The 23,917-nt window shown below is 35.1% G+C and overlaps 2 protein-coding genes across 2 annotated transcripts; both read left to right on the plus strand.

Annotated features, from left to right (window-relative positions):
• The first annotated feature begins 4,951 nt into the window (after window positions 1–4,951).
• Window positions 4,952–10,335, plus strand: LOC130969778 (succinate--CoA ligase [ADP-forming] subunit beta, mitochondrial). The gene is made up of 12 exons (XM_057895664.1): window positions 4,952–5,277; window positions 5,571–5,681; window positions 6,378–6,489; window positions 6,704–6,768; window positions 7,404–7,481; window positions 7,608–7,682; window positions 7,780–7,932; window positions 8,020–8,154; window positions 8,402–8,566; window positions 8,904–9,026; window positions 9,470–9,541; window positions 9,643–10,335. Exons 1-12 carry the CDS (start codon window positions 5,176–5,178, stop codon window positions 9,715–9,717), a joined length of 1,266 nt encoding a protein of 421 aa, XP_057751647.1. The 5' UTR covers window positions 4,952–5,175; the 3' UTR covers window positions 9,718–10,335.
• Window positions 10,336–12,173: 1,838 nt separating this feature from the next.
• LOC130966533 (CRIB domain-containing protein RIC7-like) lies at window positions 12,174–14,767 on the plus strand. The gene is made up of 4 exons (XM_057891349.1): window positions 12,174–12,237; window positions 12,599–12,705; window positions 13,673–13,772; window positions 14,445–14,767. The coding sequence occupies exons 1-4, from the start codon at window positions 12,174–12,176 to the stop codon at window positions 14,765–14,767; spliced, it is 594 nt and encodes a 197-aa protein (XP_057747332.1).
• The last annotated feature ends 9,150 nt before the right edge of the window (window positions 14,768–23,917 follow it).

The following is a 23,917-nucleotide window of genomic DNA, read 5'->3' on the forward strand; positions in this document are numbered from 1 at the left end:
TTAAAGGAACGGGGTGAGGCTTACACCAACTGGCTTGATCGGATCCCACGTGAGCAGTATGCTTTGGCATTTGATGGTGGTTACCGGTGGGGTCATATGACGACCAATCTTGTGGAGTGCATCAACTCCGTCTTAAAGGGTGCACGCAATCTCCCGGTGACTGCCCTTGTTAAGGCTATATTTTACAGACTGAACGAGTTGTTCACAAGGAAAAGAGCCGAGGCAGAAGCCCGAATTAATAATGGACTTGTGTTCTCTGAAGTTGTGACCTCCAAGCTGCATGCAAATCAACGAGCATCGAGTAACATACAGGTTAGCTGTTTTGATAGAGAGAATGAGGTATTCGAGGTACGCGAGATGCCAAGTGGGGCTGAGTATGCAGTTGACCTACGCCACCGTCGTTGCGACTGTGGTGAATTCCAGGTTGACCGAATTCCGTGTCGACATGTGTTTGCATGTTGTGCAAACCAGCGGTTGGATTGGCAAGTGTACGTTCATGATGTATACAAGATGGACCAAGTTCGAAGAGTATACAGGGCTAGGTTTAGGCCACTGGGGAATCCTACAACATGGCCTGCTTACCATGGGCCTCGATTCGTTGGAAACCTGTTCCTCAGACGTGTTGCCAAAGGTCGTCCGAAGAAGACCCGCTTCTTGAATGAGATGGACACTCGTATGTTGCGTCGCCCTAGGCGATGCAAGCAATGCGGTGGCGAGGGTCATAGTCGAAGTAGATGTCGTCAAATTAGTGGACCTAGTGCTGGACCAGCCGACGATTAGTTATTACTTTTGTTACATTTCATTTGAATTTATGTACGACATTGACTTTTGGATAAACTTTTGCTAATTTTCGTGCTTGTAGTGATTTCCAACCCGAGGCCTCGAATCCAATGACCTCCTACCTGGAGTAATCATACCCGGATGTGCTGGATGATCGGTGGGAATGTCAGCATGACTATCTGAATATGAGTGGTGAGGCCCCGAGGCCATCAAACCAAGCAGCTGACTGAATGAAGTATGCTCTCCATACTCATACTGTGTACCAGCCCAATACTGTGAATGTACTGGAACTGAGGATGAAAAATAATTAGACGGATGCGTGTCAGGAACATATGATGTCCTATAGTCAAACCCATGTTGTGGCGGTACCAGTGGCGGCGGTGGTGAAGGAGCTGGTTCCGGTGCCGGTTCCGGTTCCGGTGCCGGTGGTGGCTGCGGACCTTCTGGATTCTCTTGGAATACAAGGTTCGACAATTGCAAGTGGTCACCATATGCCCCTCGGTACCAATCCATGTAACTTTCCAATTGATGATGTAAAGGCACCAAGTCATCAGAGAGAATGTGACTATACCGGTTGGTCCACTGCATCACCCAAGAAGAGTGGGTATTGGCCCAATCTTGATTCTTAGGCCCAGTTAGAACTTCGCCGTGTGATGCACCTAAATCCTACTCTAGAGTAGGAACACCCTGTCTCATACCAAATTGCCTCATGAATCTATCAGTTGCATGCCACTCGATGCATTCAAAGGATATAAGTGGCACTCTGACACTCCAAAGAACCAAATTATGACGGATGGCTGAAGGAATCAAGTCTGGGTCAATGTCTCCAATGGCATAAGGCTGCCAAACAAACTGGACACATGGAACAATTCAGATGAGTACCCAAAAATTAACTCACTTAACAAGCTACATACGGTATTAGTATTTTACAACATACCTGTCCTTCTTGTAGATCATCTAACAACCTCCTGTAATTTTCAAGCGAAGTGTATCGGTAGCCATAGTTTTCACGCTCCCAGTCATGCCACCTGCCATCCGACAATTAATTAATTGACTTATCTTGTCAAAAACAAATTACATTATCTAGAACTTCTTTCAATGCATACAATAATCACAATTACCTGTTTGCAATTGGAAACAATCGGGGATTGCCGGGAATCGGCGCTAGAAATGGTAGCCGGATCCAAGCCCAAGTAAGCAACAATGTCAGTGGCCCGTCAATCTTCTTGCAATCGACACGAGTTGCCCTACACAATGACTTATACAAGTGTGTTAGGCATGCCGAACCCCAGCTAAACTGTATGATTCCACCAAAATTACGGAGCAAAGGTAAAAATTTTCAATGCACTGCTGCACCAGACTTATCTCCAAACATAATTGTTCCAAATAACAACATTATGTGACACTTTGCATACATCTGAATGTGAACATCATCATTCAACACTATACGATCTTTCAAACCCCTAAACCACGTTAATTTTATAAAGCTCCCTCTACAGTCTATCTTCCTCGGTGCAACTCCAAATTGGTGCAAGCACTCGGCTTCCAATGCCTCAAAACTACTCATTGTCGGTCCTGTAACTGGAAGTCCATTTGTCGGCAGACCGAGAATCATCGCCACATCCTCCAACGTCACGGCACACTCACCAACCGGAAAGTGAAAAGTGTGAGTCTCAGGCCGCCATCTCTCAACCAGAGCATTAACCATTGCTGACTGACATTGGACCACTCCAATCTGAGAAACATAATAAAAGCCAGTCTCGCGTAACTGTGACTCAACAATTTCGTTGTATCGATCCGGCGGCTTATAATGCTCACACATTAACATCCGTGAACCCTACAATATCAAATCTCCGTTATAAGTACCAGGATAATATAACTACATTATCAAAAACACAATTATCCTAACATGTCCATTATAACTAACTCCAATCATAATTGCATTGAAGCATACACAGTAAATGATACAACAATCTTTCAATTATTAGTCATCATAAATAAAATAATTAGTCATTATAAATAAAATAATTTATTATATTGTTATTATTATTATTCATAATAACTCATTAAACTCAATTACTAATACTAATAAAATAATAACAACAACAACAACATATCAATATCTTCTCTAATCTGTTATGTATACATCTCATTCTCCTTCCTCATTCATTCATTCATTCATTCATTCATTCATTCATTCCTTCCTTACATCACATTCATTCTTTCTTTAATTTTATTTTAACCAATAACTATTAACAAAATTCCAACTCAACGGTTAAATCCAACCATATCAGACATACAACATACATGATTAATTTCTATTTCTAAATACCTAACAATAAATAATTATACGCACATACATAATTAGATTAACTTTTATTTAGTGCCATTATAATATATATATATATATATATATATATATATATATATATATATATATTACTAATAAAATCTAATATTATCACTAATATTATCAATAAATCAGATTATTAGAAAAAAAATACCCCAGCTAATCTGGATTTAATTTATTCTAACTAACTTTATTATTATTATTATTATTATTATTATTATTATTATTATTATTATTATTTTAAACAGCATACTATTCTATTTATTATTATTATTGTTATTATTATTATTATTATTATTATTATTTTAAACAGCATACTATTCTATTATTTATTATTACTATTATTATTATTATCTATTAATAGTTATACACACATATATGATCAGATTAATTTTTATTTAGTGCCATTAGAATATCTATTACTACTAAAACCTACAGATCTCATTTTTCTTTCTCGTTCATTCCAACTCAACGGTTAAATCTAAATCCAACCATTTCAGACATTCAACATACATGATTCATTTTTATTTTAGTTTCTATTTCTAACTACTTAACAAACAATAAATAGTTATACACACATATATGATCAGATTAATTTTTATTTAGTGCCATTATAATATCTATTACTACTAAAACCTACTATTATCACTATTATTATCAATAAATTAGAATATTAAAAAAAATTAAAAACTTACATAATCTGGATGCCCAAGATAGTTGACAATATGAAGTTCTGATTGATTTACTTCTTTAACTCTTCTTTTTTTTGGCATTTTCTTCAAAATTTTTTGAACCTTTCTTGTGGTTCAACAATGGTGAAGAAAGAAGGGAAAGAGGTGGGGTTCAGAGAGTAAAGTGTGGGGTTGAGAGAGAGATTCACGAAGAGTGAAAGTGATATATTGGGAATGGGTTTTTTCACTTGAATTGGGAAAAGGAGTGTCACGGGCTAACCAGGACCAGTGTGCATGCGTGACACCTGGCCATTGTCCTCAAATCGGTGCCACTGATTTGCGACCTATCTCCACCCTGAAATCGGTCCATCCGATTTGTTTTACCCCGCCGTCACATTTCTGTAATACACCCTAAACCTTCATAATGCTGTTAGACTCCATCAGAATCCCCATATTAAAATTAAAAAACTCTCGTTAGGTTCATTCTTAGATTATAATATTTTATCGAATTTATTTTAAAGAGTCGAAATCAATTTTAATTTTGAAGTTAATTCGAAATAAATTGGATTAATTGTTAATAGATGATTGTTATGGTGTCTAAAATTTTTTGTTTAATTTATTAAAAAAAATTAAAAATTAATATTTAATTTTAAATATATAAAAATAAATAATTATTAAATATTCAAAATTTATCCTAAAAAATAAGTTAAATAAAAGTTAGACACTAAATTATAAATACCATAAAATTTATCTGGTTAATAATATTAATTTTAAAAATAATGAAAAAATTAAAATAACTAGCTTAAATTTTAAAAAACAAATTTAATTGATAAATTTTTTTAAAATTAATTTAATAAACAAATGAATTTTTAAAGATAAATTTAACTATTAACTAGATTGCTAAACATATATCCAGCCACCCTAATAACAATAATGTTATACTTGTCAAGAGAAATTGATGATGTTATGCTGTTATTCTCTCCTATAATAATGGTCAATGATAATAAATTAATAATATACATTATTATTGATTATTATGTATTATTTCCATTTCTCAAATACTTTTCAACCGCATTTTTTAAGGAGAAATAATAATTAAAAATAAATTAATAAAATAAAAATGGGAAAGAAATCCTAGGGTCCGCTATCATTGGCGTTCAGCAGCAGCAGCAGCAGTGCAGCACAAAGAGAGCGTGTTCAAAAGTGTCACATTACACATTTTCGCTTTTTCCATTCACTCTTTTCCCTCGCCGTTTCGTTATTTCAATGTCGGATCTCAAATATAACTGAATCAAAAATCCCTCAACATTATTATATCACAATACAGAGAAGGAAAAAAAAGAAAAAAGAAAAGAAAAGTAAAGAGAGAAGAAAATGGTTCGGGGACTATTGAACAAGCTCGTCTCTCGCTCCCTCTCCGTCGCCGGAAGATGGCAGCACAACCAGCTCCGCCGTCTTAACATCCACGAGTACCAGGTCACTTTCCTATCCTCTCTCTCTCATTGTTTTCGACAATTTCAAATATGATTTGAATTTCGTTGATTATTATTTACAGTTTTAGGTTTAGATATCTATTTTGATGCTTGACTTGTTGAAAAATAACAATGGAATGATAATTGTAGTAATATTATTCGTGGTGTTGGTGAATCGTTGTTGAGAATGATGAATCTGCGTTTTCGTGATGGATCGAGCGGTGTGACTGATGGAAATGACTACGGAATTTAATTTAATGTTTATTTATTTATTTATTTATTGTTGATTGAAAATAGGGAGCGGAGTTGATGAGCAAGTACGGAGTGAATGTTCCGAGAGGCGTAGCTGTTTCTTCTGTTGAAGAGGCAAGGAAGGTTATCAAGGATGTCTTTCCTAATGAAAGCGAGGTAATTTGATATAGTTATCATATATTTTGTCTGTAGAGGAATTTCACTCTCTGACATGTTGAGATTTTTGATAGCGATGCTTTATAATTACTTCTTGTGGTTGCTTATAGATATTCTTGTTTTATCCAACAAATAAAAAGGAAGAAAGATAGGAAGGATATGAGTTGTGATAACCTTGATGCTTTCACATAAATTGGGAAACTAAATGTCAATGTTTAGTTTCATAAATTGTCTGCATTTTTTCTTTCAATATTAAACGAAAAGGATTTATTTATTTACATTGTTATATAACTGTCTCAGAAGTCTAACCTGTCGTGATAGCATATGATTGCTTGTCAGTGTAAATCGACACTAATACTTTAACATTACATCAAAATTGATCTTCTTGATAAAAATGTATCATCTTGTTTGCTTTTGGATGTCCCTTTTCTTTGTTAGGATTTTTTGTGGAGACATTGAGAACAACCAGTTCTCTGCGATGTTTTAATAATTGATATAAAGTGTTGACATGTACCCTTTACGGTTCAACAGCTCAAATTGATGGGTTTACACTTTCAAATATTTAATAGCTGAGCTGTGGAATTGTGAATGGTGTAGAGGGACGGATTTTTTTACTCAAAAATTATCTAACAATTTCTCTTATTATGGAAAAATAATATGTGATGACAAGTGATGTGACTAGGATTGTTTGTGCAGATCGTGGTTAAGAGTCAAGTTTTGGCTGGTGGACGAGGCTTGGGAACTTTTAAAAATGGTCTTAAGGGTGGTGTACACATTGTTAAGGCTGACCAGGTTGCAGATATTGCTGGTAATACATGTTCCCTCTGATGTCACTACCCAAAATGAACATTTTTTTGGTTCTCATTTGAATTTATATGCGTATGGCATTTGACATGACAATCTCAGTTGATTCATTTCAATATTATGGTCTTGATTTAGAGTTGAGTTCATTTAGGATGGATGTGCATAGTGGTATTATTGTTTTGCAGTTGTTGTAGTTATTGGCATTGTTATTATTTCAGGGAAGATGCTTGGGCAGATACTTGTTACCAAACAAACTGGTGCTCAGGGAAAACCAGTTAACAAGGTTTGAAATATACTTGATCATTATCTATAATTTTTTATTTCTGGAAATGTCTTCATTCTCAGTATGCATGTATATGCCAGCAATTTTCATCTCTTGACAATGATATTTATAGATGTAATACAGTGGCACCAGCTTTCTCAGATAATTAATACTTGTTGTGTCTGTTTTTTTAATATTTTTTTAAGCCAAAGTTGCATGGTTAGAGCACATAATTTCTTATACTGTATGTTTGTAGGATGAACAAAATGTTCATGTTGCCTTTTTAGCATATGATCTGGTAGTGTTTTTAGTGGTTGGATTGGTCACCTGGACTTGCTTGTATTCATATGTGCTATTTGGTGCCTAGAAATTTGTTCTTATCATCTATCTATATACTTCTGGTTGATTCTATACATTTGTTGGACATTGCAATATATACATACATACAGACATATATATAAGTTGTATTGATGAAATACTAATGACCCCACCACCAATTACACCATTTGATGAGCACAATATACCCAATGAGAGCTGTTGTTTTGTTTTGAAATGATGTTCAAATTTTTTTTTATGCACAATCATATATGAAATGGATACACGATCCTGCTGGATGGATTGATTTTTTTATATTTCTAATTGTCTGTTTTCTACAGGTTTATTTGTGTCAAAAACTGGCACTTGTGAATGAGATGTACTTTTCTATAATCCTGGATCGTAAGTCTGCTGGTCCTGTAAGTATTCTGTACCGTTTGTTTAAATTTAATTTGCGTTATTTGCAAAGTGTTAAACCCTTGCAACTTCTTTATGGTATTTATGTAACTGAATTTCAATTCTTTTTCCTTTTATTGGTTTTGCAGCTTGTCATTGCATGTAGTAAGGGAGGAACCAGCATTGAAGACCTTGCAGAGAAATTCCCAGACATGATTATAAAGGTCTTATTCTTGGCATTTCTCATGATTACTAAAATTTTCTGTCCTGCTAGTATATTTTCTTTGCATGATAACCCGATGGGCTCCTTCTTTCTAGTAGGTACCGATTGATGTTTTTAAAGGAATTACTGATGAAGATGCTGCAAAGGTGGTTGATGGCTTGGCTCCCAAAGGAGCTGATAAAAATAAATCTATTGAACAAGTGAAGAATTTGTATAATCTTTTCCGCAAAACTGACTGCACTCTTTTGGAAGTAAGCACATGGAATGTCCTATATTTGTTTTCAATATATTATTTAAAAAGAATATGTACATTAATGACAGTCAAATATCTTGAACAGATCAATCCTCTAGCTGAAACTGCCGATAACCAGTTGGTTGCTGCTGATGCTAAGATGAATTTTGATGATAATGCTGCATATCGTCAGAAAGAGATATTTGCTCTCCGTGATACGACGCAAGAGGATCCTCGAGAGGTTTACTTCTGTGTTTTTTTGTGTCTTACATTAGTCCTTACACATAAACCACCTTGCCCTTATCACTTGTGCAGCTCAAGTTGTCTATACATTTCTGTTATTCTGATATTGACGATTTTGTTTGTATTTGATTGTATTGGCAATGCCAGTCTTCTCAATATCTGTTGGTGCTTTTTTGTCAAGTCCTTTCTATGTAGTTTATTTCTCATCACTTGATATGTATTGTGTGTCTTTCTTCTTTCAACAGGTGGCTGCTGCAAAGGCGGATTTAAATTATATTGGGTTAGATGGAGAAATTGGTTGCATGGTGAATGGTGCAGGGTTAGCAATGGCCACAATGGATATAATTAAATTGCATGGGGGTACTCCTGCCAATTTTCTGGATGTAGGTGGCAATGCCTCTGAAGGCCAGGTAATGTTGAAAATTTTAGATTGATCCCTTAGCTCCACTTTATGATCGAGATAATTGATTTTCTCTTTTGTCATTTCTGCCGGTAATCTGCTGGTGCCTTAACATGATTTTTATTCCAATTGATGAAATCTGAAAAACATTTTGGCTTCATAACATGATTTTTATTCCAATTGATGAAATCTGAAAAACATTTTGGCTTCATATGTACTTCAACATCTTTTATGTAATCAGTATGTAATCTGCTGGTGCATGAATATGAACCTTAAGAAAGCCTAGGTATTCCCTTGAAAGATCTCCACATTGCAATATTTATGTTCGGTCCAATTTTATAAACCAGGTGGTTGAGGCATTTAAGATATTGACTGCTGATGACAAAGTAAAGGCTATTTTGGTTAACATTTTTGGTGGCATCATGAAGTGCGATGTTATTGCAAGTGGAATAGTAAATGCTGCCAAACAGGTATGCAATCTCCTGTCATCAAACAGTCACAAAGAGGAGACAAAACTATGCTTTTGGAAAACAGTTTTCTCCTTTGACCTATCATAAGTTTGAAAAGAAAAACGTTGTTTCTCCATGCCAATTTGCTGCTTCTTATTCTTCTCCATCTTTTACTTTTTTTATGCTTATTTGCTGCTTTAGATAATGGTTATTATTTATCTGAGATATTGAAAAACTCGAAATGAACTCCAGAAAATCAGTCTTTTCTGTTGGAATTAATTTCTTGATAGTGCAGTTTTTGAAATATGTTGAATAAAGCGAAAATTATATAGCTACGGATAGTTTTTGCATCCTCTCCACCTTTTTCTCTAAGGGGGAAAAACGGCAACATGATTTTTTAAATTAAACAGAAGTAGGACTAAATCCTCGTCGTCTTATAACACTATCATGCTATTATTTTCAAGGTTCAACTAAAAGTACCAGTTGTGGTTCGTCTTGAAGGCACCAATGTTGATCAAGGAAAAAGAATTTTGAAGGTAAATCCTAATTCATGTACATAGATAACTAGTCCATTAGAAACGAAAGCAAGAATGTTCCAAATGCATATTATGTTGATAATCTTTTGATGATTTAACAGGAAAGTGGCATGAAACTAATAACAGCCGAAGATTTGGATGATGCTGCACAGAAAGCAGTGAAAGCTTACAAATGAAGGGTTACTTTTGTCCAAATTTAGCATTCAGTTCAATCACTATTTTTTTGTTAAGCCCTTATTTTTATGTTAAGGGAATCGATGCAAGCCTGTTTTGATAAGGGAATTGATGCAAGGAACTTATTGAACCCGTTTGTGGTTATCAAAGTGATTCCAATAAGAGTTAGTGATACCCACATTGTTGATTCAAGTGGTTGCCATTTGGCTCCCCTCTTTCAAATTCTGAAAGATATCTTTCTTGTGTCTTCTATGCCAATAACACTTAGACACATGTCTTTCATGTTAGGCATTGTGAAATTGGTGACTCGTGAAGGACCCCTAAACCCTTGACATTTTCATTACATTTGACAAGACTAATTTTATTAGCCATCTGAATTTGCAAGCCAGTAAATTCATACCTCAGGCCTGTGGGTACTCGACTTCTATGTGAGATGTCGTTATTACAAACTCATGTTTAACATGCGGTTGATTGATTTGATTTCGGGGTTTTTTTAAAGGTTAATTTTATTAATGTTTATGTTCGTAATAATATTATAAAATAATTTCCTTCTTTATTATTAATGTTTTAAATAAAACGTGTTACCATTTAATATTTATTATGAAATGATTTTTTTATAATATTAATTTATCATTTATTATTTATTGTTATCTAATATTTAACATTTATCAATATTCAATAGAATTCATGACATCATTTTGATAGCAGTTTTATAATTGTATAAATAATTAAAATTTTATTAAATTTTAGGAAAAAAGGGAAATGTAGAACCAACATACCAAAGAGAGGATATTAACAAAATTATCAAGACAATTTCCGTTTTCTGACATTTGAAAATAAAAAATTACTAAAAATAATAAAAAATAAAAATGCAAACTACATGCACCCTAAAAGTGTTAGGAGAGAAGAATTACACTAAAAGGCTCTGGAGAATTTTAATAATTAATGTTAAAATTGTACCTAAAGTCACCTTAGTCACATTATTACACTATTCTCAGAAAAGTGATTAATTATTTTAATAGTAAATTTTTTTGTAGTATAATAATCAAAATTTTCATAAGTAAATGCTCAAATTATTTTAGAACAATATAATCAAACTTTTTATGAATGCAAAAAAATCAGCCACTATTATAGATGTAACCATAGTTTGATTATAAGTGTAATTCAAGTTTGATTATATTATTTATAATTTGATAATTATAAATATTTTATCATTCCAAGTTTCAATAGGTATTTTTATACGAGTAACTGATTGGTAATTAAATTTTTATAATTTTCCAAAACACATCTTTTAACATTATAACAGACACTCACTGAACAATTGGGGTGATATTTATTTTTGAATATTTGATTAGATAATATGATTTCATACTTCATTTTTGATAATGTCTCTAATTTAAATTTTATAAATATGGACAAAATCAACATATGATTAGTTGGAGGGACAAGCATTCATTTTTCTTAACAAGGATTTTCAGATTCAAGTTCTAGATTGAAAAAATTAATGTTAAAAGTACTTTACCTCTTATAGAATTTTAGAAACTCAAATAAAACTACTTTCACTAGAAAAAATAAAAGTGATTTTAACCAAAGTAGACAAAATAAAAAAAAGAAAAGATGAGGAGGATTTTAATCCCATAATAAAACTCATTTGATTCACGGTATATATCAATTGTTAAAATATAAAAAGTAAAAACTAAATCAAATATATGAACCCCTAAGAACCAACTATATCATATACTTATGTTAACTTAAATACATTGAAAAGCTTAGTTAAAATACTAGCATTCCAGTTATTTTGTCTCCAAGAAAATAGGAATGATGAACATCCTCAAGAGCCTATGTTGTCCAATCATGTGGACAATATTCATTGTACGAAATGATTTGTTAAATTTAGAAACCTTTCAAAATTGATTTCCTTTTCCTTTTTATTAATTCTCATTGTCACACCTAAAATTTCGACCAGCTTCTGGTTTTGATTGACTAGGAAAATCAACAAAGCAAACAACTGCCACCGAATCAAACCAAAGTTAAACATGGTTATACATTCCTTAAACAGATCTTTTGTTAGTTAGATTCCTAAAACATATTTGTCAAAAACTACTTTAGGTTTTTGAGCCATTATTTTTTCTCTTTCTTCAAGTGACAAAGAAACAAAATTAACCCAAAAACACAACCCTAGTTCCACATTAATTAGTTGATGGCTACTCTCTGGGTTTTTTCTCCAATTCAAAGACACATAAAATCTTGAGGTGGTGGCCCTTTTAATTAAAAGGGAAGAACTTTAATGATAGGGTGGAAATTCAATAATAGAGAAAAGTTCTTTCCTTATATTTGCTCTTACCATGGTTCTCAAATTTAATGTTGGTTTCTTATCTTTCATGCTAAAGGGTATAATCAAAGTATAGGGTTTATAAATTGTGAGGAGAAATTTCAAGCTATTAGATATTTGATGAGCATGTCTTCAAGCAACAAGGTCAAAGGACTTCTTAAAGGCCTTAGATATATTTCTCAAATGTTTGGTAAGTAAATCTCATCATGTAATGAAATCATTGCAAACCCCAAAAGAAAAAAGAAAAATGATAAAAAAAAAATAAAAATAAAGAGTTTAGATTTTGTTATTCAAGCAATTTCTTCAAACAAATCATTATATGGCTTCTTTGTATAATATTTTGCATAAGTTGTATGGTTAATGAGTGATCATGTAGAGTGCATAGACTAAACCCTAAAATCATATCCCGGGAAAAAGATGAATATTTGTTGCTATAATTGTTTGAAACAGTTGTAGAAAATAACTTTTGCATCCACCCTTTTATAAAATTAATTAAATAAATTCTCTTGGCAGAACCTGATGCAACTTTTTTGTATTTTTTGGGTCAATAGAAACGGATGCTACTAAAGAGAAAGAAATACAAATTGGATATCCCACAGATGTAAAGCATGTGGCCCATATAGGATATGATGGTCCCTCTGTGAATTCTCCTAGCTGGGTAATTATCTACTTGCTAATTTTATAGTATATTAATTAATATTCTGTTTAAATAGGATTTAAAGTTTAAACTATATAAAATATATTTTTCTTTATTTGTAATTTGTTTTTATAATTTTTTCATCCACTAAAATTTACAAGTGGTTTGTTTTGGTTGTCATTCTTAGTTTTTTCTATTAAGTACTAACAAATGCTACATGTTAAATGTAAATAGCATATAGTATTTAATGAAATAAACATTTATGATAATACTATGGAGACAAAAAAAAAAAAAAAAAAACAGTTAGAACATCGATGTCCCATTAGCATGTAGCTAAAATAATTGTATTTGTTTAAAAAATATATATATGAATGATTTAATTAATGTATATATATTTAAATTAATCTTTAAAAAATTTTAGATAAGATATTTTAGTCTTAATAAATATTTATTCTCTAAAAATTTTTTATATATATTTTTGTCAGACAAATTGTTTCTCTCCATCACTTTCAATTAATTTTTAATATGCACGTTAAACAAATAAATTTCTAACAAATTTACTATAAAAACATTAAGTCTAAAAAATGTTTACTATATGACAAATTACTTCCTTTCAAAAACAATGGGTAACCAATCTGTTTGATATAATTAATTTGCAAATATTTCTAAAAAATAAAAATTGTATTAAGAACTAAAATGTCCATCTAAAATTCTTTATTTGAGTGTTTATTTATAATTAATCATACTTTTCTGAATTTTTGCGTGTCTTACTAAAAACACTTGTTAAGAATATTACAAATTTGATTAAAAAAATTTGTAAATTAAATGTTATTTTTTTAAATTCTATATACTTTCAATATATTGAGAAAATTAAAAGAAAAAGATTCTTTCATTCTCTTAACCTATATTCTTAGATCACTTTTTAGCTTAATTTATTTTCATTTCTATCCTTCTCTAAATTTCTTTAACAAAAGAAAATGATTTTCAGATGAACGAGTTCAAACACTCTTCTCCAAGGTCGGCGTCATCACCTCTTGCTCCCAGCGATCTTCAAAATAGAGAACAGGATAATTCAACCAACTTCGAAGGTAACATTTTTCTTCTTCTTCTTCTTCCACATGCTTATAAATTTGTTATTTGATTAAACAATCCCAACAAAGAAAAATGTTAATGATTGAAAAAAATTTATTCTCATTAAATAAAACAAATATATAAGTGAGCAAAAATTCTCTTTCTGTTAATTAACATTTCATTTTACGTATAAAAAAGTTTATTCTTTTCTCATTAATATTTCTTTTAAGGGAGAGAATAATTTTTTTTTTCACTTTTAATTTTCTATTCAAAATTTATAATTTATGTTGAATTATAAGTATAATTTTAAATTATTATATTAAAGGTCTTAATTTATTTATGGACACATTGTGTTTTTCATCCTTAACGTTTGTATCCTGTAATTTTCTTTAACGTTTAATTTTATTTAATTTGTCGCTAACAATATTAATTTGTATTGAGATTATCTGTGCACATTAACTTCATCTAAAGCTTTAATAAAATTGAAAATATTTAGGATAATTTTGACACAAATTAAAAATATTAAAAATAAAATTAAATAAATAAAAAATCTTAGACACAACATTCAATAAAATTAAATATTAAAGATATTTTAAAAAAATTATAAACATTAAAAAAACCTTTACCCTTTATTTATTTTTTGGTTTTTTACACGTCTAATGTGTGTGTATATTAACCCATGGATTTAGATAAAGTGACAAAGAAAAAGGAATCAAAAGAATCTCCTACAAAGGAGAAATCTTCAGACAGGCCTAGACAATCAAGGAGGTCTTCTAAGTCCAAGGAATCTCCTTCTAATGGGCTTATTCTGGCCCAACAAGATGTAGAGTCACCAAGAAGTGGCCCACATGATATTCCCAAGAAAGGTAGAACAAGGAAGTCAAAAGATGCTAATGGGTCAACTAGGCCCAGGACCAAGGACCAATCTTCAGAATCAAGTAACTTGAATTTTGACTCAACACCCAAGTCTAGGAGCAAGCAGAGGCACATTGAAGAAAATGAGCAAATATGAAAGAGAAACTAGTTATTGGGAGAGAAAAAAAAAAAAAAAAACTGAAGGAGGAACTAGTTAGTGTGATATCTTTGAGAAAATTTGATTTACTTGGTATTAGTTAGTTTGTTGCATAGTAGAATTAGAGCACATTCCACTTGATAATCCTTACATTTTTTTTATATATATGTATATCATTATGTGAGTTTCTTAATTTGGTTAACCCCTCCCTCCTCCCCCTCCTTTTTTTTCCTTCTAATTTCATAGAATCGTGTATTTTTTACACATTAATGGTATGTGATTACACTAACTAGTGAAAATTGTTCATCTTAGTTGGCATAGTTTGTTTGAAATCAATTACAAGATGTTCATTCTAGAAAGCGATAAGTATTGTTTTGGTCCCTAACGTTGAGGGTCAGAATCGAAATCGTCCCTAATGTAATTTTTTATTTAAAATCGTCCTAAACGTTTTATTTTGTATTAAAATCGTTCTTTTTAATAAAAAAAATTATAAAATTTAAAAAAATAAAAGAAAAGAATGCATTGGGGTTGGGGGAAAGGAAAAAGGGTACGCGAGGAGGAGGGGGAGGGGGAGGGGGGAGGGGAGACGGAAGCGGCGGCAACACGGTGACCACTCACCACTACTATCGCATCTTCTCCATCTTCGCGGGCTCCCTCTCTCTGTCTCCCTCTCTTTAGCAACGACGCGACGATCTCCACCTCGCGGCAGGACGAGGCTGAGCGGCGGCTAGGTACGACGCATTCCTCACCTTGACGGCGACGCGTGTAACGGCGGCGACTCCTCTCCCTTGTCCACTGGCTTGCGTCTTCTCTCTCTCCCCCTAGGTCCGATATGATGGCGACGGCAAAGCGTGTGACGGCGGCGACTCCTCCCTCCTTGGTCACTGGCTCGCCGCCCGTTACCCCTTCTTCCACCTCTCTTTTTTTGCTTGAGCTTTTGCTTCTGCTTCTTTTGCTTCTTCGGCTTCTGTGTCTTTTTCTGCTTCTGCTTCTATCTTTGCTTTTAATTCTAATTTTAATTTGTTACTTTTTGATTTTATTGTTATTGTGTGTTGATTTTGTTATTGAATTTAATGTTGTTTAATCTAATTTGGTGTTCTTGAATCTGATTTGATGTATTTAGTGGTAGTAAAAATGATGATGGTGGTGGTAAAAATACCAGTAGTAGTGAAGAGTATTTTTGTCCATAAAAAGTTAAAAGGATGATTTTAATATGAAATAAAACGCTTAGGATGATTCTAAATAAAAAATTACATTAGAAACGGTTTCGATTCTGACCCTCAACATTAGGGATCAAAACAATACTTATCCCTTCTAGAAAATATATTATTAAGTGAAATGGAAGAAGAAATGTCATTTCATCTCGATGTAGCAACATAATTATAAAATGCAACAAAGAGAATAAAGTATAAAAATTTAAAAAAATTCCTTAATTCTTAATTTTTTTTATTTTATTCTTAATATTTTAAATATATTTTTATTATACCTTTGAAAATGAACATCTTTAGTGAAGATACTAATATGACAATTGTTCATACTCTGGTCCAATGCAATGGCCAGACCCAACTAAGTTAAAAAAATCCAACCCAAAGGGATGGCCTTTACCGCTCACCGACTTCTCTAAAAGAGGTCGGATTCGACATGAGCTGGCAGATGACACTTATTCAAATAAGTAACTTCCTCATAAAATCTCTCACCCACTTCTAGAAGAGATATCTCAACAACCCTAAGATAAAAGAACGGTTATCTACCACTAATAGTGGAACTACTCTAACGGTGGTTATTGGCTCATCACCTATAAATACACTAACACCCCTCAGGTATGAAAAGTTCTAAGATACAAAAACCTACTTATCTCCTTGTGGACTTAGGCATCGGAGTGTCCTTGCAGGTACCACCCCCATTCGCCAATACACATACAATCACCTCGGACGACGACTTCCAGGCGCGAAGCTAGTCGAAGTCCAGGTTCCCTCATCGTTTGGGCCTTTAATCCAAGCCCAACCATCTAGTTCTAGGTAAGCCCTAGAACATTGGCGTCGTTGCTAGGGACCTAGAAGATCAACCAGTGATGGCGGACGACCAACATGAAGATGGACACACCGTATCGGAGTCTGAATAAGAGCACCAAGACACGGTCAACAATGATAGAGCAATAATATCCATACAAGGAACGGAGGGACAGCATGGTGAAGGTCCCTCCAATACCTAGGGATAAAAAAGGATCTCCTCTTAAGTTTATCAACCCGGAAAAGATGGACAGCCTCACTCTGCCGACCCCATGGGACTATTGCATGGTCACCAAGGTCCACTTGAGCAACTAGAACAGGAGTTGGAACGACAGCGTGAGGCAGAACGAAGCCTAAGGAAACAGATCGAGCGATGAAGAGAGCTTGAAGAAAAGCTCTCGAGGCTGGAATCCAACCTCCGAAATAAGAATTCCCGCAAAGATCGGGAAGACACCTCGTTAGGAGAAGAGGATCCATTCATCGAGGATATCATAAAGGCTAAAGTTCCTAGAAGCTTTAAAAGCCTCGACATGGATCTATACGACAGAACGACTGATCCGAAGCATCACCTCAGTAATTTCAAAATTCGGATGTATTTAGCCGACGCGTCGGGTGCCACTCGTTGTAAGGCCTTTTCGACGACTTTGACAAAGGCGGCGATGAAGTGGTTCGACAGCCTTTCTCCTAGGTTGGTGACCAGCTTTGACGACCTCTCGTGCAAGTTTCTAGCGCATTTCTCAATCCAGAAAGACAAAGTCAAGCATGCACCCAGCCTATTAGGAGTGAAACAGGAGGTGGAGAACCCCTGAGAGACTACATGGAAGGTTCAATAAAGAGTGCTTGAAAATCCAGGAGTTACCTACTGAAGCAGTGATAACGGGCCTAGTCAACGGACTCTGAGAAGGACCCTTCTCCCAGTCCATCTCAAAGAGACACCCGACCTCTTTGAGTGATGTACAAGAACGAGCTGAGAAGTACATCAATATGGATGAAAATGCCAGGCTACGAGAACCCAGCTGGCGACAAGGGCACCCCCATCAATCAAAAGAAAAAGATAGAGAGCCCAAGAAAAAGGAAGAAGCCGGATCTGAGAGGCCTAGAAGGTATCATTCCTACACCTCCCTACGAGTTTCCCTAGTCGACGTCTACAGGAAAATTTGTCATACTGAAAAACTACCTCCCCCACGACCAATCAAGAACAAAAAGGGGCGGGGGGAGCCGAAATGAATACTGTGAGTACCATAAATTATATGGCCACTCCACTAATGATTGTTATGACCTAAGAAATGTGATAGAAAAGCTGGTCAGGGAAGGTCGGCTAGATAAATATCTCATGGAAAGGTCAGACAATCATGGGAAAAGAAAAAGAGATGACGAAGGTCACGGACGAAGAAGTCCGCCCCTGCAGACCCCCAAGCGACACATTCGTATGACATCGGGAGGGTTTGCTGGAGGGGGACTGACCAAATCATCTCGAAAAAGGCATTTGAAAGAAGTCTACCAAGTCGGGAATGAAGGACCCGACCTTCTAACCATTTCCTTCACCAAAGAGGACGGACAAGATATCGTCCCCGGGCATGACAACCCAGTAGTAATCACCATGATTCTCACCAACGCTCATCTACATAGAACTCTGGTGAATCAAGGAAGCTCAACTGACATTCTGTTCAAACCATCATTTGATAAGCTAGGATTGGACGGGAAGGAATTAAGGGCCTACCCTGACACCCTCTTCGGGTTAGGAGACACTCCCATCAAGCTGGTGGGTTTTATTTCCCTACACACTACTTTTGGAAAGGGGGTGAAATCCAAGACTTTAAGCATCGACTTCATTGTTGTCGATGTAGCTTCTGCCTACAACGCCCTAATAGGTCGAACAACCCTGAATAGGCTGGGAGTAGTGGTTTCTACCCCCCATCTTTGGATGAAGTTCCCAACACCGGAAGGGATCGCTACCATCCGAGAAGATCAGAAGTTGGCGAGGAAGTGTTACAATGAAAGCCTTAACCTAAGAGGTAAAGGCAAAGAAGTCAATACCATTGAGCTCGGAGGAATCCGAGTTAAAGAAGAACTACGACCACAGCCAGGAGGAAAGACTGAGGAAGTGCAGATCGGGCAAGAGGTCGGAAAGAATACCAACATAGGAGCTAGTCTAACAGAAGATCTGAAGCAGAAGCTGACACAGCTCCTACAACAAAATTTCGATCTTTTTGCCTGGAAAGCTTCCGACATGCCTGGGATAGATCCCAAACTCATGTCACACAGATTGGCTGTTCATCTGGGATCCCGACCTGTCCAATAAAAAGGACGGAAGCTAGGAGCTGAGCGGTCTCAAGTAGTCGAAGAGCAAGTACAAACCCTACTGGAAGCAGGCTTTATCAGAGAAGTCAAGTACCCGGCCTGCCTGGCAAACGTGGTGCTGGTCAAGAAACAGAATGGTAAATGGAGGATGTGTGTCGACTACACGGACCTTAACAACGTGTCTAAAAGACCCATATCCTCTACACGGACCTTACTCGGGGTATAATCAAATCCTGATGTACCAACCAGACCAAGAGAAGACGTCATTCATCACGCCCAGAGCAAATTATTGTTACGTGGTCATGCCATTTGAATTAAAAAATGCAGGGGCCACCTATCGAAAGCTGATGAATAAGGTATTTGCACTTCATTTGGGAGAGTTGATGAAGGTGTACGTAGACGACATGCTGGTAAAAAGTAAGGATGATGCCTGCCTCCTGGATGACCTCTCGAAAGCCTTCGCCACCATAAGAGCACACGGGATGAGACTAAATCCCGATAAGTGCACCTTTGCATTGGAGACTGAAAAGTTTCTAGGATTCATGCTAACACAAAGGGGGATTGAAGCTAACACCGACAAGTGTAGAGCGGTCCTGGAAACGAAGAGTTCGATCTGCTTAAAGGAGGTCCAGCAGTTGAATGGCCGACTTGCAGCTTTATCCAGATTCTTGGAAGGATCAGCATTAAGATTCTTACCACTTTTTTCATTACTAAGAAAAGGATGCCAGTTTGAATGGACCCTTGAATACGAGAAGGCATTCTAAGAGTTCAAAAGGTACCTGAGCCAACCTCCAATTCTTACCCAGCCAAAAGCGGGTGAAGAACTCGTGTTATACTTAGCTGTTGCAGAGAAGGCCGTGGCGTTAGCTTTAATACAAGAGGATGAGGTCGGACAGCATCCTGTCTACTTCGCAAGCAAGGTGCTACAAGGCCCCGAACTAAAATATCAAAAACTTGAAAATTTCGCATACGCCTTGATAGTAGCATCTAGAAGGCTTCGGCCTTATTTTCAATCTCACACCATGAAAGTTCGGATGAACCAGCCCATAAAGCAAATCCTTCAGAAAATAGATATTGCGGACAAAATGGTTCAATGGGCTATAGAGCTATCCGAGTTTGACTTGAAGTACGAAACTTGGACTGCCATCAAAGCCCAATTCCTCACCGATTTTATGGCCGAATACGCAGGAGATCAAGAGGAGACCTCCACAACTTGGGAGTTGTATGTGGATGGCTCCTCCAACAAAGTCGGAATTCGTGTAGGCATAATATTGGCTAGCCAGGAAGGAACTCAAATAGAAGTCTCCTTGAAATTTGAGTTCCCAACCTTCAACAATCAAGCAGAATATGAAGCCCTAATTTCCAGACTGAAGTTAGCTAAAGAAGTCGGAACAACCAAAGTAGTAGTCTTTAGTGACTCTCAAGTCGTGACTTCTCAGATTAACGGAGAGTACCAAGCTAAAGACCAAAATATGAAAAGGTACTTAGAAAAAACTATGGAGTATCTTAGGCAATTTTCCAAAACCGAGGTGAGATATATAACTCGGGAGCTCAACAGCAGAGCAGACGCCCTCTCCAAGTTGTCGAGTACCAAGTCTGGTGAAAACAATAGAAGCCTAATCCAAGAAACTCTCCAAGAACCTTCAGTCACAAAGGTAGATACCAAATCAGGCGTTTTAGAAGTTTCCGTATTAGACCTCGGTCGGATGACTCCTCTGATTGAATACTTGAAATTCGAGATCTTACCGGAGGAACAAAAGGAGGCCAAGAGGATTCGGAGGAAGGCACGCAATTTCACATTGGTGAAAAGTGTCCTCTACAAAAGAGGAATATCTACACCATTGTTAAAGTGCATCCTAACTTCTAAAACAGAAGAAGTGTTGGATGAAGTACATAACGGCATCTGCGGCAACCATCTCGGGGCAAGATTGACGTTAGGATTTTTGCTAGTAAAGAATTTTATAAAAATAGTCGCGTTGTAGATATAGATTCTAAACCAACAGAAATCCCTTCGTGCAAACGTTTTGGTTGTCACACGTAACAAACCCCTAAATAAATTGATAACCGAGTAATTAAACCTCGGGTCATCTTCTCAAGGAACTGCAGGGAAGTATGTTCTTATTACTGGTTATGAAGATTGTAAATTGGGGTTGAGAAAGAGGAATAAATATGACAAATAAATTAAATGGCAATTAAAATAAATGAATAAATGTAAAGCAAACTTTTGGTAAGGTATGAGAGATCGGAAGTCCAAGCCTAATTATCCTTATCAACAATGATGAAAATTGAACCTTAATTCCACTTAGTTAACCTTTGCTAGAGCAAGGGAAGGTCAAGTGACTAATTAGTTTGATCTTCGAATCCTAGTTAATTCCTAAGAAAAGATTGGGATTATTGAAGTTCAATTCAATTAGCAAAGATAACAATTATCAAATATGTTGAATTTGATAACTCCTGAGTTACTAATTTCTTAACCAAGACCAAAAGGGGAAAAGTAAATCTACTGGAATAAAAATGCCTTCAGATGGGAAGCAACAGTAACATAAATTAAAGAGAGCAATAATAAACTGAAATACCTCAAATAACATTAATCAAAGGAATAATCTGTAACATAGAAGAATTCATAAACCAAATTAAGGAAGCAAGTAATTAAAAAGGAATGCTGAACCTGGTAAAAAGATAATCCTGAAAGCGAATAAAAATCCTAAATCTAAATCCTAATCCTAAAGAGAGAGGAGAGAACCTCCCTCAAAACTAAATCTAAATCATGGAAAGTAACTAAATTGGCGAGCTCTCCTTTGAATGGATGCATTCCCACACTTTATAACCTCTAATATGTGCTTTCTGTACTTGGATCTGGGCCAAAAAGGGCTTCAGAAATTGCTGGGAGCATTTTCTGTGATTTCTGGTATGTGGCCTCTGTCACGCGTCCGCGTGGGTCACGTGGTCGCGTCATCTGGAGTTTTTCGTGTCACGCGGTCGCGTCAGTCATGCGTCCGCGTCATATACGTTTTGCTTAAGGCGCGCGATAGCGTCAGTCACGCGTTCGCGTCGCGCTCTCTTCGCACTGGCACGCGGCTGCGTCGTCCACGCGATCGCGTCACTGCCATTTTCTCCAAAAACTCCGTTTTATACTTTCCTTCCATTTTTGTATGTTTTCTTTCCATCCTTTAAGTCATTCTTGCCTTAGAAGATCTGAAATTACTCAACACACGAATCACGGCATCGAATGGTAATAAAAGGGATAATTAAAATAATTAATTTTAAAACATAGGAAACATGTTTTTCACATACATCACATAATAAGGAAGGGAAAGTAAAACCATGCAATTAACATGAATAAGTGAGTGAAGGATTGAATAAATCACTCAAATTAGGCACAAAATATATCATAAAATATGGGTTTATCAACCTCCCCACACTTAAACAATAGCATGTCCTCATGCTAAATCCAAGATAAAGAGTAAGGTAAGGTTAAAGTGGTGGAATCTCATGCAATGCAATCTATTCTAAATGCAACTAAATGCAGAATGCTTTTTCCCTACTTGGTTTAAAAGTAAATAAATTCTCCAAGAATAAATATGAACTGGATTTCACTAATTCAAATCACAAAATAAAGTACAAGTAAACTTGCAGAAGAAAATAGCTCATGAAAGCCGGAACAAAGAATCGAGCATCGAACCCTCACCGGAAGTGTATACACTCTAATCACTCAAGTGTTTAAGGTTCGATCTCTCAGTTCTCTACTAATCTTGCTTTCTAAGGCCTGCTCTTCATCTAACAATCAACATAAATTTAATGCATAGATACACATATCAAGAGGTCTTTTAAGGGTTGTAATGGGGTTAGGGTCAAGGTAGGATTGTATTGGCCAAGTGGACTAAAATCTGAATCCTTAATTACCTTAAACTTTCCACCTAACTTTAGACAATCCATGTAATCATAATACAAAACCTAACTGTCCATTAACCATGTTTTCCGCATATTCATGCATTCTAATTTTAAGTACAGTACATATGCATTGCTTTCACCACCTACTTTGGGGCATTTTGTCCCCTTTTATTTATTTGCTCTTTTTTTTTCATTTTTTTCTTTATTATTTATATATTATTTTTTTTCTTTTGTTTTTCTCAATGCATATGATTAATTTATTGAATGCATGAACATGTCCTAAACATTTCTTTCACATTTTCAGAAAAATTCTAACATACTCAATTCTCAAACCAGATGTTTCCAAACCCACTTTTTCCCATACTTAATTCATAAGCACTCTCACTAGTCTAAGCTAACCAATGATTCAAATTAAGGACATTATTGTTTTCCGCTTAGAGTTAATGATGTGCTAAAGTAAAGAACAAAGGGGTATAATAGGCTCAACATTGCTTTGCAAGGGATAATGAAAGGTAAGGCCATATGGGTATGTAAGATCAGTGAAATAAATGCCTCAATCATATAAGTGCATGCATACATTAAATAATGGAAATATAAAATTAAGCAAGACAAAGATCACAATTTTAGAGAGAAAATCACACATCAAAAATAAATTATTGGTTGACAAAATGCAACCAATCAATTAAGCTCAAAAATCTCACAGGTTTTGTGTGTTCGAGCTCTAAACCATGTTCCAATATAATATTTCTTCAAACAAGTTTAACAAAAAATTTTATTCAAATTAGTGAAATACTTTAAAAGGTTTCTTGAAAAAGAAAATATTACTTCAACCAAGTGGTAAAATATGCACAAAATCAAATAATCATGCAATCAAACATGCAAATGCAACAACTAACAAGGAAAATAAACCATTGGTGTTGAGATAGAAGAGTAACTAACCTATGGAGAT

Source organism: Arachis stenosperma, chromosome 3, assembly GCF_014773155.1.
Source record: "Arachis stenosperma cultivar V10309 chromosome 3, arast.V10309.gnm1.PFL2, whole genome shotgun sequence".
NCBI classification, from domain to species: domain Eukaryota; kingdom Viridiplantae; phylum Streptophyta; class Magnoliopsida; order Fabales; family Fabaceae; genus Arachis; species Arachis stenosperma.